Here is a 16,691-nt window from a genome sequence, read left to right as displayed (position 1 = left end):
GCAGCTCCATAATTTTCTTCAAACAACAAGACCATTGCTAATTTCAGGATAAGAATGTGCTTCAAGAGAATCCTTTGAAAAAGAAAAAAAAAAAAGCAGAAGCACTATGAGATTTTGTGTTTTTTTGGTAGAGTTGGGAGGAAGGGTAAAGAGCCTAATGTGTCAAGTTTGTAAGAAGAAAGAAAACTTGATGGAATGTGAGAAGAAAGATTTGTGAAATTTGGACAGATGCTAGAAGTTCAGTCTTGAGCTTCTTCCCCCCCCCCCCCCCCCCCCCCCCCCCCCCCCCCCCGCCCAAATTCTACAACAATTGGAAAGAGGCAGTAATTGGCATTTGGGAGGAGTCAGCAAGTAACTTCCGCCCACCCTCACTCCAGTCTGAGAATTGCTGGCTTGTAGGAGCTATATAATAACATTAGGTTTTAGGGAAGGAAATACATGGCCTTAAAAAATGGAACATTTCATAGAATGCCTGTTGTAAATTTTCAACTGTTTGTCTTCCTCTTACAGCAAATCCAGTTTGCTGATGACATGCAGGAGTTCACCAAATTCCCCACCAAGACAGGCCGCCGATCTTTGTCTCGCTCCATCTCCCAGTCTTCCACAGACAGCTACAGTTCAGGTAGGTGTGAACTTATGTCCACTCTGATCTCCCTTCCGAGTTCCAGAGTCTTAAGCTAGTTCTCTGCCCACTGTGCTTTACTTATCTAGAATCTGAAAGTACTTCCCATCTTTCTGCTGAGGGCTGATAATTAGCACTTGGGCAATGGGAATGTCCCCAGTCAGGCTTGTAGCTGGGGAGGCTTTTGTCATCTGGAGACTTCTCTTCCCCTGGCTGTCTCTGTGTGTGGTCTGCGTCCAGTGCCTGCTTGGTAGTGCTGGGCCGGTTCCCATTCCCACGTTTCTCCACCCACATCACAAAGGGAGAAAATCAATTCTATTTTGGCTGATGGAACTGGCCTTGAAAAAGAGATGTACTTTGGAAGCATAATTTCCAACTTTATTGTTTAAGATATACCCTGCCACCTGTCTTTTTCTTTCTTGGCTCTAAGACTGCTTGAATGGTGACAAGAAGAATGAGTATTTTGGCTCCTTTTTATTTGCTAGGTTACCCTTTATGTTGAAGTGCCCTCCCCTGTTCACCTCTGGAGCAGGAGAGCTTCAACTATGATAATGTGGCTCCAGCTGTTTCTTTTTAATCCTCTCCTAATTTGACCCTATATAAGTAGGGTTTTTTTTTTTTTTTTTTTTTTTTATTGTGTCCTCAACTTTAGATGGAGTACTGGAAAGTTAGTGTGGTTTGGGATGTAGAAGTTATGATTTGAGTACTAGCAGAGTAGACACTGGAAGATCCACGGGGCGTCTGATACAACTCCACCCCCCATTGTTCAACTGAGGAAACATTTAAGAGTTTAAGACGCTTGCCCAAGGTCATAGATTGCTATTAGATTTAGCAAAGAGATTTGCCATCTCCATAAATGACTTCGCCAGAATACTGTTTATACGGTGTTATTAGCATTAAGGACCGGACTTGAGGGGAAAGGATTGTTTTAAAGAAAAAAAAAGTAAATGCATTTTTTAAAAAGTGTCTTCTGCCCTGTGCCACTGATAACCCAGCATGGATAAGATAAGCAGATAAAAGCAAATGGTAGTGTACAGGGTTAAGTACTGAAATAAATGAATATTCAGAGTCACTGTGGCATGTGTGCAAGAAGAGGTTCAAAACATAATGGCTGTCAAAAATAAAAGGTGTCTTGAAGTGACAGATCCAAAAGAGTGGGAGTGATAAGCAGACAGATTCCAGCAAAGAGAGAATTCATTGTGAAAAACTGGGCTCTAAGAGGAAGATGGAAGGAGAGAGGGAAGAAAGCTTTAGCAAAGTTCTCAAAAATCTTGATGTCCAGGGCGCCTGGGTGGCTCAGTGGGTTAAGCCTCTGCCTTTGGCTCAGGTCATGATCTCAGGGTCCTGGGATTGAGTCCCGCATCAGGCTCTCTGCCAACTCTCTGCTCGGCAGGGAGCCTGCTTCCTCCTCCCTCTGCCTGCCTCTCTGCCTGCTTGTGATCTGTCAAATAAATAAATAAAATATTTTTAAAAAAATCTTGATGTCCATGTATTAACAGGAGCTTATCAGAGCATTTTTTAAAAAAGCTTTGTGATCTAGTTCAGTTGTCTGGTGAGACAGATACCTTTGGGAGTGTTTGTGTTGGCTAGTAGTGTGTGGAAGATAGTGAGAGAGACCTGATGCACTGGCAGAGACAGATCGGGAACCACTCGTTGATTCAGAGAAGAAAGAAGTGATTTGAGATGGGGGAGTGATTACTGTATGTCCCCCTGCACATCTGTCTGAAAGGACATTTTTAGCCTTTATGTGAAGCTGGTTTTTTTAAAGTTGAACATACCGAGTGATCTCAGGGCTGGCAGTAGAACCAGAGCTACTCACTCACCTTTTGAGTCGTTTCTTTCCATCTCTGTATTCCTTGAGCACAGCCTAGTGTAAAATCCCTTATAAGATTCTCTTAGCACTGTCATCCGTGTTACTAGTTCTCAGAGTGTGGTCTTCTGAACAACAGCAGCAACAGCTGTTAGAAATGCTAATTCTTAGGTGCCACCTGAGATCTGCTGATTGGGAACCTCTGGTGGTGGGCCTAGCCATTTGTATTTTAACAAACCTTCCACATGATTCTGATGAATGCTGTAGATGCTTGAGTTTGAGAACCAGTGTTCTACAATAGTGGTGTTCCTTACATGCCCTAAAGTATTCTTCCATCTTTGCCATGTCTCGTTCCAGTCCACATTGGGACCCAGTGCCCCTGTTAGCTGGGATCCCTAGAGCTGGTGCAGGAGTGGGCTCTATAGCTTCCCATTACAGGGACTAAGGGCAGAGTATCATCAGGGTGGAAGAAAGGGCTACAACACTGAGAGATCCACAACAATGTCATTTATCAGTTAGACTCTGAGGAGGGAGACCTAAGAGTGGTGTAAAAGGTGGCTCCAGTTCTGAGTCTGCTTAACTTAAATGAGAGTCCTTTGGGGAGTGCACTTTGTGGAGTTGGAGCCATTGAGGATTTTCTGTCCCTGTTTTTTTCTCTCCTGCATCTCTAGCTGCATCCTACACAGATAGCTCTGATGATGAGGTTTCCCCCCGAGAGAAACAGCAGACCAACTCCAAGGGCAGCAGCAATTTCTGTGTGAAGAACATCAAGCAGGCAGAATTTGGACGCCGGGAGATTGAGATTGCAGAACAAGGTAAAGAAAGGGAGTGGGTAGGGGACCAGAAGCAACCCACTTGCTGGTCATCAGGATCCACAGACAATTTGACACTTGAAAGCTAACTTGAAAGTCGCCTTGAAAAATTCAGCATTCTGGGCTCTTGTATAAGCAGATCTCTCTGCGTGCAGCTTGAGCCTCAGGGTTCTTGTTCTTGTTCTCCTTGCTTCCTATTCTCAGCACGTAGTAATTACACAGAGTAGTTTCTGTTTTCCTCCCCCATGACACCATATTCGGAGATCTCCTTGTGGACTCAGCACGTCCTGGATCACTACATGGTGGTTAGTTCTGCGGGATCCTACCACAGCTGCCAATCTCAGAGACCCACATTTTCCAGAAGCAGCAGATGTGGGAGGGTTTTCAGCTAAGGATGTGGTGACCAGTGTCTTTTTGGTCTTTGGTCCTTAGCACCCTCTGCTGGAACAAGAGTGAAAGTGACTGACAGTCCGTTAAATTTTGGTTTTCCCCACCCACCCCACTCCTGATAAGGTCCTTTTACTCTTGTTACTTTCACGCTAAAGGTGTGCTCTCTATTGGGGGTAAGTACAGAAACCAAACTGACTGACTGAATGGGGTTAGGCTGCATAGAAAAAAAGCAAGTGCTCTTCTGCTGAGGGTGAAGACTTCCTTCCTCGTTTGATGATTAGGAGTCCTTTAGCCAATGCCATAACCACTTCCCTCCTCCCAAGTGAATGATGAGACTCACTCTCCATGTTGACCAGATGTGAGAATTCATTCTCTGTTCAGTCCTCTGCAGGAAGAGAGAAATTTCCAAGTGGTTGGATAACAACTCCCCAACTGTCTTTCTGCTGTTGAAGCTGCCAGTCATCATGGAAATTTACTTGGTGTTTCTACCTTATCTTGCAATATCTCAACAGATCCAGACCACCCCTAGATGTTGCTGGGACAGAAATTTGATAATACTGCTAGTGCAGACCTAGCTCAAATCCTCTGTTCTTTCACAGACATGTCTGCTCTGATTTCACTCAGGAAACGTGCTCAGGGGGAGAAGCCCTTGGCTGGTGCTAAAATAGTGGGCTGTACACACATCACAGCCCAGACAGCGGTGAGTTTGCTGGGAGACTAAAGAGGGACTTCTATGAGGGGGAAAAATAAACTTTTTTTTTTTATTTGCTTTTCCTTCCATATCTATCCAATCTCCAAATGCTAATGACTGTTAGGTGGGACCTCCTGTTACACAGTCATGGGGTTTTCTACTCTGTGTGTATAGTTACAACGTATGTTTACAAACCTGACTCAGGGAGATCTAGATCTGCAAAAATACGACTGTTAGGAAGATGTTAAGACTTTTAGGAACACATCTTCGGGGTAAAGTTGGATAGCAGTAGGCTCCCTCGCTGGACCATGCCCTCTTATAACTTGCCAGTGTAGCACTAGTTGCTGCAGAGTTGCTGGGCATGGTCCCCTTGTGTGCTGCTCCTACCCGGCCCTCCTCTCTCTCACTCTGTCCTCCCATATGTCTACATAGGTGTTGATTGAGACACTCTGTGCCCTGGGGGCTCAGTGCCGCTGGTCTGCTTGCAACATCTATTCCACTCAGAATGAAGTGGCTGCGGCCCTGGCCGAGGCTGGTAAGTTTAGCCTTTTTCACGGAACTGTGCTTCAAAATAATTATCTAAGTAAAATATTTATGTATCAAAACTATCTTTATGGTTACTTGTTTGTCTAGAGGCTGTAAAACGTTGGAGGGTTAATAAGAATAGCAACAGGAAGAAAATGGGTAATAAAAGGAAGATCCATATCCCTGATACGGTCATTAAGAATGACCTTTGAAAAGAATCTTAATTATATGGGGAGGTGCTTAATTCTAATGGTAAGCGAACAAGGAGGAATACTAAACTGTATGAGGTATAGGAGTTCAGCTGATCTCTTCACCAAAGGCTCATCGCTTTTGAGGGCACACAAATAAGAAGTGCCTTTAGTACTAGTAGCTCATTAGATGATTTGGTGTTCAGTATTATATTGAAACTATATGGACTATTTGTAAGTTCAGCTCAGCTTGAAACAGTTTTTACTGTTAAAATGTTCAGAAGAAAATCGTGAGGTTTCTTTTTTTTTTTTTTTAAAGATTTTATTTATTTATTTGACAGAGATCACAAGTAGGCAGAGAGGCAGGCAGAGAGAGAGAGGGGGAAGCAGGCTCCCTGCCAAGCAGAGAGCCCGATGCGGGGCTCGATCCCAGGACCCTGGGATCATGACCTGAGCCGAAGGCAGAGGCTTAACCCACTGAGCCACCCAGGCGCCCCCGTTGTGAGGTTTCTTAAAGGACTTATCATCTATCCCTGGGATCCTCAGAGAGCAACTTTATAATACTCTTGATTTTTTTGTTCTTTTCTGGTGTTCATTACAGAAAATTTAGGAGTTTCCAGAATAATAATAATAATCCTACTGCACAGGGATAATATTTTACACATTTTTCCTTTTTTCTATTCACTTTTTACAGAGATTAATAAGTCTCAGTATATAATTTATAACCTAAAACATAACACTTTCAGAAGTAGTTTTCCATGTCCCTGAAAACTTCTTGAAAGCATCATTTGTAATAATCATACGGCCACATGATTTTTCTTCATTGTTTTACTCATGTTGACCATTTAGGTTGTTTCAAGATTCTTGCTAATACAAATAATGTTCTAGTGAACAACTTTATTTTGATTCCCATTTCACTTTATCTTCTTAGGTTGTTAGAGTTCCAAGTATAAAACTGACGAAAGAGAGTAACAATTTAAGGTTCCAAAATACTTCTAAAAAACAAAAATCTCTTAAATTTGTTACCGATTTCTGAACTACAGGTGCCATTTTGACTTTTTGCCCTTTCGAAGTTGTTTCCTGTCCAACATAGTTTCTGTTGCCTTTTTCCTCTTCACATGGATCTCAGAAAGTGGTATTGGTATAGCAGACTCCCAGAGGAAGGAATCAGCTGATTTGTTCCCATCCCCACAGGAGTTGCAGTGTTTGCCTGGAAGGGCGAGTCAGAAGATGACTTCTGGTGGTGTATTGACCGCTGTGTGAACATGGATGGTTGGCAAGCTAACATGGTAATGATGTATATTCATCCCACACTTTGACCATAGATTTGTTTCCTTTTTTCCCTCAAAGCATGGTTCCCTAAATATGTTTTGGATGTATGTTCTGATACACTTACTTTGTTGTCAGAGTGTTTAGCTCAATACCTATTCAGAATGGGTCTGAGTACTGAATGGAAAGGTGGGGGAAGGGTAAAACTAAAGTGAACACTTGTGGCTCAAACGCAGCAGAATGAAATAGAAAGAAATAATGTGGTTCCTCTTTGGAGTAGAATTCTGGTTTCTTTCCTTCCTGCTCCAGCTTGCCTTTTGCATCCCACAGAGCTATATATTTCAGGACTCTAGACTAAAAGCGAGTCTATGATTAGCCTAATACTCTTCACTATAGCCAAGAACAAACTTAGGAATCCTTTTAACCATTCTACACCAACAAATTTGACTGTGTTTCCACTGTCTAAACCTGTTCTAAGGAGCTCTGAGGAGTGCTCCTCCAAAACATACAGGGCTCTCTTACTAGTACAGAAAGTGGGTTCAAAGTTCCCCCCAGCTCTAGCAGCCTGAATGCCCATAGAAGTCTTCTGGCTGTTCTGTAGATCCTGGATGATGGGGGAGACTTAACCCACTGGGTTTATAAGAAGTATCCAAACGTGTTTAAGAAGATCCGAGGCATTGTGGAAGAGAGCGTGACTGGTGTTCACAGGTAACAGATTCTGGAGTAGCTGCCCCTTGTGTCCTTGCCTCAGCAAACTCTCCTGGTCTCCGTTAGGCTTGAGGGCTATGTTTCATACGCGTAACTAAATGGGAGTACCTTCATTACATAAAACTTCTCCGTTTTTACTTCTGAAGAATCCAGGAGATCCTAAAAGGAAGTTATTTCAGGTTCTAGTTCACACATTTTTCTTTCCCACTTATTCCACTGTGAGTCTCAACCAGTGTTGGGAGGTGTAGGGAATGAATGTATCTGGAAAACTGTATTCAATATTGTATTAAAATTTTATATTTGAAATACGAAAAAAAATCCTATTGTAAAACTATATATCATACACACTACAAAAAGTAAAACTGGGCAAAGTATTCTTGGCTTGTCAAAATCCTAAAAGATCTCTCTCTGAAAGAGTGTTTCTCTGTTGTGGGCACACTGCACACGTTCACACAAGCACACATAGGCAACCGAATCAGAGTCATTGATAATCTTTGTTTATCAGAAGTAGGCGTGTTTTTTTTTTTTTTTTTAATCAAGAAAATGCTGGTCTAAGGAAATACATCCCCTTTTATGGAAGAGAAGTCAATTTCTTCTATTGAAAGGGTTTTTTTTCCCTTTCCAAGAAAAGGGCGGGGGCCCAGGGGGAGAGAAAATGAAAAGAGGTGAGGACAAGGAAATGCTCTTGCTTACTGATATCCTTGGGCAATAAATACAGCTGGGGGGGCGGGGGCGGGCAGCATGGAGCTCGAAGAGAATTAGGCAGATTTTGCCCTGCGTTGTATGTTTTACCAGCTAATTTCGGTTTTGTTTGTTTTTGTGGCTTCTTTTCCCTTTAGGCTGTATCAGCTCTCCAAAGCTGGGAAGCTCTGTGTTCCGGCCATGAATGTCAATGACTCTGTTACCAAACAGAAGTTTGATAACTTGTACTGCTGCCGAGAGTCCATTTTGGATGGGTAGGTTGAAATGTATAGATATTCAGACTCCTAGGGGACAGGTTTGGGTCGGGTCGCAGTGTTATTCTGAAACCACTCCTCGTCTTCTCCAGTGGTCTTCCCATTGTCTTCCTTTGGCGTTAAAGGTTCGTTAGAGGGGCTCATGTCATACTGGGCCCAGCCAGCTTCCAGCTGGAGTTCTCATGGGGCGTTGCCTCACACTTTTGCTTTTGTGCAGAGGGACTGTGTCTGGGCTAATAATGTTTAAGTTGAGCCCTTATCTGTTTTCCACAGCCTGAAGAGGACCACAGATGTGATGTTTGGTGGGAAACAAGTGGTGGTGTGTGGCTATGGTGAGGTAAATAGCTGGGTCTCAGTGTCTTTTCATAGACTTTCTAGAAATGTGGAGTGAAGGCAATCCGTGCTGTCAGTGTGGTCACTGACACGGGGTTAAAATACGCTTCGAGATAGTGTATCTCAGTAGCAGAAGTGCTTTATTCAGAATTATGTACAAAATCCATTGAGTTTTCAGATCTCACCACACTGTCTTGTGGAATGGCATGTTGGCAGCCCCGCCCCTCCCTCCACCATGATAATAGTTACCTTTTATGAGACTGACTTCAAGTGAACATGTAGCATTTTAGCCACACAAGTGACCTGGGACTGGAGTGAAGGGTGGGACCTGAAGTGGCACATAGTTGATGATCCCTAAACTAGACTAGGTGAAGGAGACTAGTGACTAGTTGTCATCAGTGACCCATGGAGGTTCTTGAACTACTGGGCTGTCCTTGAGTTCGATGCATCTTAAATGAGGTTAATCAGGTTTTTCTGGAATAAGCTATGAGAGGTTACAATTGCTCTTCCTTGGTCTTGTTTTCCTGATGGTAACACTTATTCGATCTCCCAGTTTCTTTCACTAGCCCTTGCTGTGAAATATGAATGTCAGATCACCTCTCTGGCTGAGGGTCACAGCATAATCTGAATCTGTTTATGCTCTGCCTGGCTTGGAGCATCCCTGCAAGGGCTCACTAGAGCATTGGTGATTTCAGGGAGGTTAATTCCCATCTCCTGAAAAGCCACATGCCCCCTACCCATGCCTTAAATGACCTGACACCCCTACTTCTTTCTTATGCTCTGCAGGTGGGAAAGGGTTGCTGTGCTGCTCTCAAGGCCCTTGGAGCAATTGTCTACATCACAGAAATCGACCCCATCTGTGCTCTGCAGGCCTGGTAAGAACAGGATGGTAATACTGTTAGATTCACCCCTGGTACTTAGTGTTTCTGAGAGTTTATGATTGATTATATTAACCGTTCCTTGCAGAAATCTCTCTAAAGGAAGAGAAAGCTAGGAGGATGGCTCTTCCCTCCATTGTAAGCCCAGGGCACTCCTAGAGCTTCTCGGCATTTTCCCTTCCTGATTGGAATCTCGGGGAGTCCAAAGAGGCCAGAGTGTAGCTTAGAACAGCTTGTCACTTATGTGAGATAGCACTGGACCCGACTTCAGAAGGGAATTTTGCTGGTCTCATTTTGTGACCAGCCTCTGTGCCACTGCCTCCTTGCTTTGCTCATTGTGTTCCTTCCTTTCCTTCCAGCATGGATGGGTTCAGGGTGGTAAAGCTAAATGAAGTCATCCGGCAAGTTGATGTCGTAATAACTTGCACGGGTAAGTATCAGTGCTTTGGTGTACATGGAGGACTGGTAGCTCTGAGGCCAAATCTTGAAAGTGGTCTTTCAGATAAAGTAGGTGAGACCTGTGCTCAGTGTAAAAGTCTCAGAACCAGAATAAGCTATTGGAACCTTAACATGTTTTCCAGAACCAAGAGCCTTTTTTCTTGATGGCGATTTATACTGTTGAATCTTAAAACCAAATCATCACTGTGCGTAAAGAGCTGTTACGTTTCTCATAAAGGATGCATGCCCTTCAGTGCAGCAGGCATCCTCTTTTCCCATGTCCTCACTGGAAGCCAGGTACCTTTGTCCCCCAGCATCTTTCTTTGGTTGCTCTCCTTTACCTTTAGGAAATAAGAATGTAGTGACACGGGAGCATTTGGACCGCATGAAAAACAGCTGTATCGTGTGCAATATGGGCCACTCCAACACAGAAATTGATGTGGTAAGGTTTCCCTCATTGATTTGCTGCAAGGCCTTTTTCCCCTCCCTTCCACTATAGCCACCGTCAACTGTGCCATCTTCCTTTCAGACCAGCCTGCGCACTCCAGAGCTGACATGGGAGCGCGTGCGCTCTCAGGTGGACCATGTCATCTGGCCAGATGGCAAACGCGTTGTCCTCCTGGCAGAGGTACATACACGGGACGGCAATGTCGTTAGATCCGTGGCGGAGGAGGGGAGGTGGGGAAAAAGCATTGGCCCACGTTTTCCTGAACTCCAGCTTTGCATAGAGATCTAGTTCTTAAACTTCCTGGTCCCTAAAATAGAACCACTCAAAAAAAGATCTTCCTTTTACCAAGTAACACACTATTTCCTCAACTCCCATGCATGCTTCAGCTTGTCATACTTACATGGGCTTACGGGAAATAAGATAAAATCTAGAGGCCTGATGTGGAACTGTAATTCTTTCTGTACCAACTGAGTCCTGTTCTGCTTTACTTCACTTGTATGGCGCTGGAATCAGACAGAAGGGGAGCACAGCTCACCCGGGGCTCTCTTACCTTTTCAGGGACGTCTTCTCAACCTGAGCTGCTCCACAGTTCCCACCTTTGTTCTGTCCATCACAGCTACAACACAGGTATGTGGCCAAATGCCTGCCTCTCCTGCCCTGAGATTAGTGGAACCAGACCTGGGTCAGAGTTCAATGGGAGTGTGCCGTGCTGTGTTCTTTTCAACCTGTTTCAGGCCACAAGGGGCCAAGACGGGCTTTCTCAAGCGTAGAAGAGAGTCCTCGGGCAGAGTCAGTGTCTGTACCCCTTTGAGTTGGCTATGTTAGTTGAGAAGGTAGGGTTCCAGCTTAGTTGTATTTAGTCTGTTCTTTTATTAGGAACTAAACAAAAACAGCAGCAAATCCTCTTATGATACGTGGTGGTGTTTACTGCAGGCCAAGTCCTGGGTACTGCCATCATGATAGATCACTGTGGTACTTACCCCAAGACCCTGTTAGATTGAGTTTTATTTTTAGGTCCCTGTCTAAGAAGTGTTCTTGTGTCTTCTGACCCTTATTTCCCAACTTAGGCTTTGGCACTGATAGAGCTCTATAATGCACCTGAGGGACGATACAAACAAGATGTATACCTGCTTCCTAAGAAAATGGGTGAGTGAGAAACAGTAGGAGCCTGTACCGATCCCCAGACTTTTGCATGGTTTGGTCAAATGAAAGTATTGGATTTAGAGTCAGAGTTCTAATCTGCATCCTAGCATTTCATGGTTTCTGGGCCTCAGGACCAATTCTAATCTCCATGAGCCTCAGTGTCTTTATCAATAATGTGAGAGTAATAGTTACATACGTTGTAGGATTGTAGTCAGAATTAGAGCTAATGAGTAAAAGTGCTTAGCATAGTGGTGGTTTAAGGTAGATGCTTTTATTCTTAGTAGCCATATGGAGTTCAGTAAACTTCCCACCACCAGTGACTACAGACTGTGACCAAGATGAGAGAAACAGAAACAAATCTAGGTTTTATCATCCATCCTCTGTAAATATGGAACCTCTTGATAATCTGGGGTACAGCTGTGTTGTGTTCGTGTGGCATACTACATCATTTCTGGTTCTTTGCCCTTCTGGAATAGTGGCACCCACCTCCCATCTATAACTGGTCAGCCCCTCACCCCTTCTTTAAAGCTGAAAGACTTCTTACTCTATCTCCTCCAACCAGCGTATTTCAGATTATCTTTTTTCCTTTAATTCGTATTCATAAAAGTAAAGCCTGGGAAGTTTTATCTATGGAAGAGTGCTTAGCACCAGTTTGCACCAGCTGCCTTAGAAATCAGTGATCCTAAGATCTGAGGCCTTTATGGATATTATTCTAAAGAAATCGAAATGATACAAAGCACTTTTGAGCTATTGGTATCTACTTTGTTTCATAGTTTGAATGTAATTCAGTTAAGGAAGTTGCTACAGGAAGGTGAGAGTCATATGTAGCATGTTAGCCACTGGGGTAAAGCCAGAAGCTTTGCCAGAGAAGGATGGGGAGGTACAAGTCCACCCCATTTTGTCACCCTAGCAAATGGCTTTCCAAATGCATTCTGGATATACAGAGAGAAGTACCCTGCCAGAAAAGCAACTTTGAGGGTTCTTTAAGCAAATATTTCGAGTTATAGGTGCTTTCACAGTGATTCCATTCCTTGTCCTCCCCAAAAAGCTGCAGATGAAAATAGGGGGAGGGTGTGCCCTGCAAGGCAGATTGAAACGGAGTGAGCTCCCCTGCCACTGTGTTTTTCCTAGATGAGTACGTTGCCAGCTTGCACCTGCCATCATTTGATGCCCACCTGACAGAGCTGACAGATGACCAAGCAAAATATCTGGGACTCAACAAAAATGGGCCATTCAAACCCAATTATTACAGGTAACTTGGGGGAAAACAAGTGAGACGCTCTTTTACCCAATAATAAACAAAGCATGTTAGCCAGCTTTCTTAAATAAAGTGGTGTGCCTGATTTTGAAGAGTACCAGAACTCTGCTCCAGAGTAACAAGTTAGGCAGAGAAATTGTATATCTAGTAGTAGATGTAAGGGGTGAGGGTTTTCTAGAATTTTGAAGCAGGAAGCTTGGCCTCACCCCAGAGATTCTAATACAGTTGGTCTGGCATGGGGCCCAGATTTATTTTGTAAAAGCTCCCTAGATTTTAATGTATAGTCAGGGTTAAAAACCACTGCTTACATTATCAGGGAGCAGGAAAGGAAACCAGAGATGGCATTGCCAGAAACCCCATGGAAGCCAGAGGGAAGAATGATCCATGAGGAATGGCTGCAGGGATCCCACCGGGGCCGGGAGGGACCCTGGGGAGTATCCTCTGTTTCTGATTATTCTCTTGACTCTCTCATGTGGAAGACCCAAGTGCTAACCAAGCAGTCTCTTCCTTTACAGATACTAATGGACCATATTACCAAGGACCAGTCCACATGAACCACACAACTTTAAAAGAAATATTTTTTAAGATAATGTTTATTTTCTTCTTATTCCTTTCCTGTTGATTTTTTTTTTCTGTAATTTCATTTTCGTTTTCTTCATCTCATTGTCCAAGTTCTGCAGACCACACAGGAACTTACTTCATGGCTCTTTAGATGAAACTGAGGTTCAAGGTTCCTCACCCTAGTCACTAAAGAAGGATTTTACTCTCCCAGCCCAGAAAGGTGATTCTTTCTTTCCCATTTCTGGGGACTTTAGTCTTAATTGGGTACCTTTTTAACAGGAAATGCTAAGGTACCTTCTTTGTTGAACAATCTGCAATGTCTAAATTGCCTTAAAAGAGCCCATTTCTTAGCTGCTGAAATCAGTGCTCTTTCACTTTGTCGAGGAGCAGGGATGGCACCCACTAGCCAGGTAGGTTAGATGTTAGGTGGCGCATGCTCATTTCTCCAGGTGTTCCAAGCCCTGTTTCCTGTGTGCAGGCAGTGTGTCTGGTTCAGAGATGTGTACTGTTAAGATCCAGTTGGTCCACTTGGATTTAATACAACCCTTCCTCCGCTCCCACCAGACCTTCTCATTTTTCAAGTTTTTAACCAGACTGCACTCTATTAAGTTTAATTTTGTCCCCTAGCATTGATTTCCGTTGTACCAAAAAAAAAAAGAGAGAGAAAGAAAGAAAAAAAGGTAAGAAAAATGTTTAGTGTTAACACTGAGGAACTGCTTGGGTGATTAGTCATTCCCAGTTTCTCTTTTGAACCTTTGGAGCTGAGAGTGCAGAGTTGAGTCTGGAGAAATGCTGGCCTCAAACTCTGATAAGTCCCTCTGTTTCTAGCCCATAGTTTATAGCTTCAATGAACTGGGGCCATAATGGCAAATTCTGTCAGCTCTGCCCCATACAGCTTGTGCAGAAGGCGAATTTCTTGAGCCATTACTCAGTCTAAAACACTGAGCTCTATCTTTAGGATTTATCCTTTAAGAGTAAATTTCTGGTCAACTGTGCTTCTGCAACCTAAAATATTTAAAGGGAGGTAGATGTGGGTGGGAGGGAAAGGATAAATTGAGCCAGAGTGAGGGAAATGTAATTCCATATAACTGGTCTGGGACTTTAGGCCCCATGTATAATGTTAGTTTTACAGAAGTGGTACCTCTTTTAATTGACACGTGTCACAAAAAGTTTATGAACCAAGATCTTAAAGGGCAGTTTGTGCACAGAGAAGGTAATCAGTGCGTCCTGGCTCATGCTCGGAAAGAATCCCTAGAAAGGCCCTCAAAGATTGGAGAGGTATGTATTCCCATGCCATGCACCCTGCTTACCAGCATTTCTGCATGGTCCGATGAGCTTTATGCTCACGAGCTTTAAGTATATAATTATCCAGGATTCTAAATCTTCAACTTGTTCTAGCTGGTGATCCTTCAAAGTTGCATCAGGCATTAGTGCTAGGTACTAGCAATGTTCATTTCTCTGTTGCCGTTGATCAGAGAGACATAAAAACATAAGAAAGGAAGGCTTTCACTCTGCGGCCTTCTAGCAGAGTCTTGCCAAAACATTTTTCCTTTTCCTCTCCCAGTTCTCCCCTACCCAGCCCCTTCCCACTTCTTTTCAGTGTGACCATGCTTTCTTCTCTGTAGATGCTAAGAGTTCAAGCCCTTTTTCTCAGGGCATTGAACCAGCCAATCAGAAGACCCCATCCTGGAGGGGCAGTAACCTGGCCAACAGTGGTATCCATGACATCAGCTCTGCTGGAGGCAAGGGGCCCAGGTCCCACTGCCCTCTGGCCTGCCCCCTGCTCCCAATCTATTACTGTGTCCATAGGAATAATAGGTAAGGGCTCCATCTCTGTCAAGCCATGTAACAAAGGGCACTGTGGGAAAATGTCTGGCATCAGAGGGAGCGTGTGGAGAGCAACTCGGGAAGAACAAGTTTATTTTGTATTGAATGATTTTTAATGAATGCAATATTAATCCTTGCAGATGAGCAATAATCATTAAAGTCAATTAAAATGATAAGACCTTATTGGGATTCTGTGTCATTCTTGCCTGAACAGCAGAACATCATTGGAACTTGTTTTCTAGGGTGGGATGAGTCAGAGGTCATTTAGCAGTCTCTAACAGAGATGTGCTGAGGACCTAGTACGGAGAGGAACAGGCTGGGTACAGAGTTTTTCAGGAATACCTTAAGTTGTGTGTGCCTGCTCTGTGCCAAAGCACTTGCACTCAAAATTTCTTCAAGAGGGCACCTGGGTGGCTCAGTGGGTTAAGCCGCTGCCTTCGGCTCAGGTCATGATCTCAGGGTCCTGGGATCGAGTCCCACATCGGGCTCTCTGCTCAGCAGGGAGTCTGCTTCCCTCTCTCTCTCTCTGCCTGCCTCTCTGCCTACTTGCGATCTCTCTCTGTCAAATAAATAAATAAAATCTTTAAAAAAAAAAAATTTCTTCAAGAAACAGATCTGCAAGGAACCTGATAAAGCAACTTAAAAATTAACTTGGGGAAGATAATTTGTGATTCCAGTCTGGAGTGCATGAGTGAGTAATCGATTTAGACTTAGTAATCAGTTTTAAATTGCAATCATTTCTCTCTATAATGGTATTGGAAACTATATATATACTACGGGAACTTTTAATAGTATTTTGTTTGAGTTTGGTTGGCCAGATAATTAAAGTACTCTGAAAAGGAAATCGAATATATTAAATACAAAAATGCAATAGGAAATGTTTAAGGGAGTTTAAAGGAGTTTGTTTATAAATTGGATATTCAAATTTCCCCTAATTTAAAGTAATTAACATTTGCTAGCTTTATAAATATAAGATCTAGAAACCGAACTTTTAAAAGCTGATGTAATGTTTTTATTACTTCAGTAAATTGAATATTAATTTTTTTGACTGAAGTGATGTCTTCTCTGCCCATACAGCAGCCCTTGAAGACATTTAAGAAATGTCTTCTTCTTTTTTTTTTTTTTAATTTATTTGACAGAGAGAAATCACAACTTAGGCAGAGAGGCAGGCAGAGAGAGAGGAGGAAGCAGGCTCCCCGCGGAGCAGAGAGCCCGATGCGGGGCTCGATCCCAGGACCCTGGGATCATGACCTGAGCTGAAGGCAGAGGCTTTAACCCACTGAGCCACCCAGGTGCCCCTAAGAAATGTCTTCTAAAAAGAATTTTTCTTCTGAACTGTGGGCCAGAGGATGAGTCTCTGATGGGGCTTTTCCCTCTCATCCAGCCCTCCTGTGGTGTGGTTCTCCACAGCAACCACCAGAGGGCGAGTTTTCGCACATTGTCTGGTTATCACACGTTGTCTCTGGCCAAGGAAAGATGATGAGCTGTAGCTCCGAGTTCCCTTCTCTGAAACCCCTGTGTTTTGAGGTTGAGAGTATTTCAGATTTTTAAGAAATACACAAATACACAGTGTATCATGTAATACCTACTGGGGCTGTGAGGCAGCATTCTATAATCAAATGTGTTGCTGTTTCTTCAATTAAATTTTAATATGCACAGAATAAGGGATAAAGACTCAGTAGCCTCCCATTAGTTCAGATCAGGTTTCGCTGCCACATTGATTTGTGCCAAACTTCAGGGGGAAACTGTTTTAAGATTTATCTGGCAGAGAGAGAGAGCGTGCATGAACACAGGAACAGGGGGAATGGCAGGCAGAGGGAGAAGCAGGCTCCTC

General features: G+C 43.5%; 1 protein-coding gene across 2 annotated transcripts in view; it reads left to right on the top strand.

The window, feature by feature from the left end:
* AHCYL1 (adenosylhomocysteinase like 1) overlaps positions 1-15,040 on the top strand; it is a 39,213-nt gene extending 24,173 nt beyond the window's left edge. Inside the window, exons 2-17 of one of the 2 annotated variants that reach the window (XM_046012775.1) lie at positions 511-622; positions 3,104-3,247; positions 4,234-4,334; positions 4,758-4,860; positions 6,233-6,327; positions 6,909-7,015; positions 7,855-7,971; positions 8,245-8,308; positions 9,091-9,179; positions 9,542-9,612; positions 9,968-10,062; positions 10,150-10,248; positions 10,627-10,695; positions 11,136-11,214; positions 12,343-12,463; positions 12,985-15,040. In XM_046012775.1, coding sequence (XP_045868731.1) covers positions 511-622; positions 3,104-3,247; positions 4,234-4,334; positions 4,758-4,860; positions 6,233-6,327; positions 6,909-7,015; positions 7,855-7,971; positions 8,245-8,308; positions 9,091-9,179; positions 9,542-9,612; positions 9,968-10,062; positions 10,150-10,248; positions 10,627-10,695; positions 11,136-11,214; positions 12,343-12,463; positions 12,985-12,991 — 1,473 coding nt within the window. In that variant the 3' untranslated portion in view covers positions 12,992-15,040. Of the gene's footprint in view, positions 1-510; positions 623-3,103; positions 3,248-4,233; positions 4,335-4,757; positions 4,861-6,232; positions 6,328-6,908; positions 7,016-7,854; positions 7,972-8,244; positions 8,309-9,090; positions 9,180-9,541; positions 9,613-9,967; positions 10,063-10,149; positions 10,249-10,626; positions 10,696-11,135; positions 11,215-12,342; positions 12,468-12,984 lie in introns of those variants that run through there. The other variant, XM_046012783.1, reaches the window with a different exon arrangement.
* Positions 15,041-16,691: the final 1,651 nt, after the last annotated feature.

This window comes from Meles meles, chromosome 1 (genome assembly GCF_922984935.1).
Source record: "Meles meles chromosome 1, mMelMel3.1 paternal haplotype, whole genome shotgun sequence".
In the NCBI taxonomy this organism is placed as follows: domain Eukaryota; kingdom Metazoa; phylum Chordata; class Mammalia; order Carnivora; family Mustelidae; genus Meles; species Meles meles.
The sequence above is the reverse complement of the archived record's forward strand: the minus strand, read 5'-3'. Positions and strand labels throughout refer to the sequence as shown.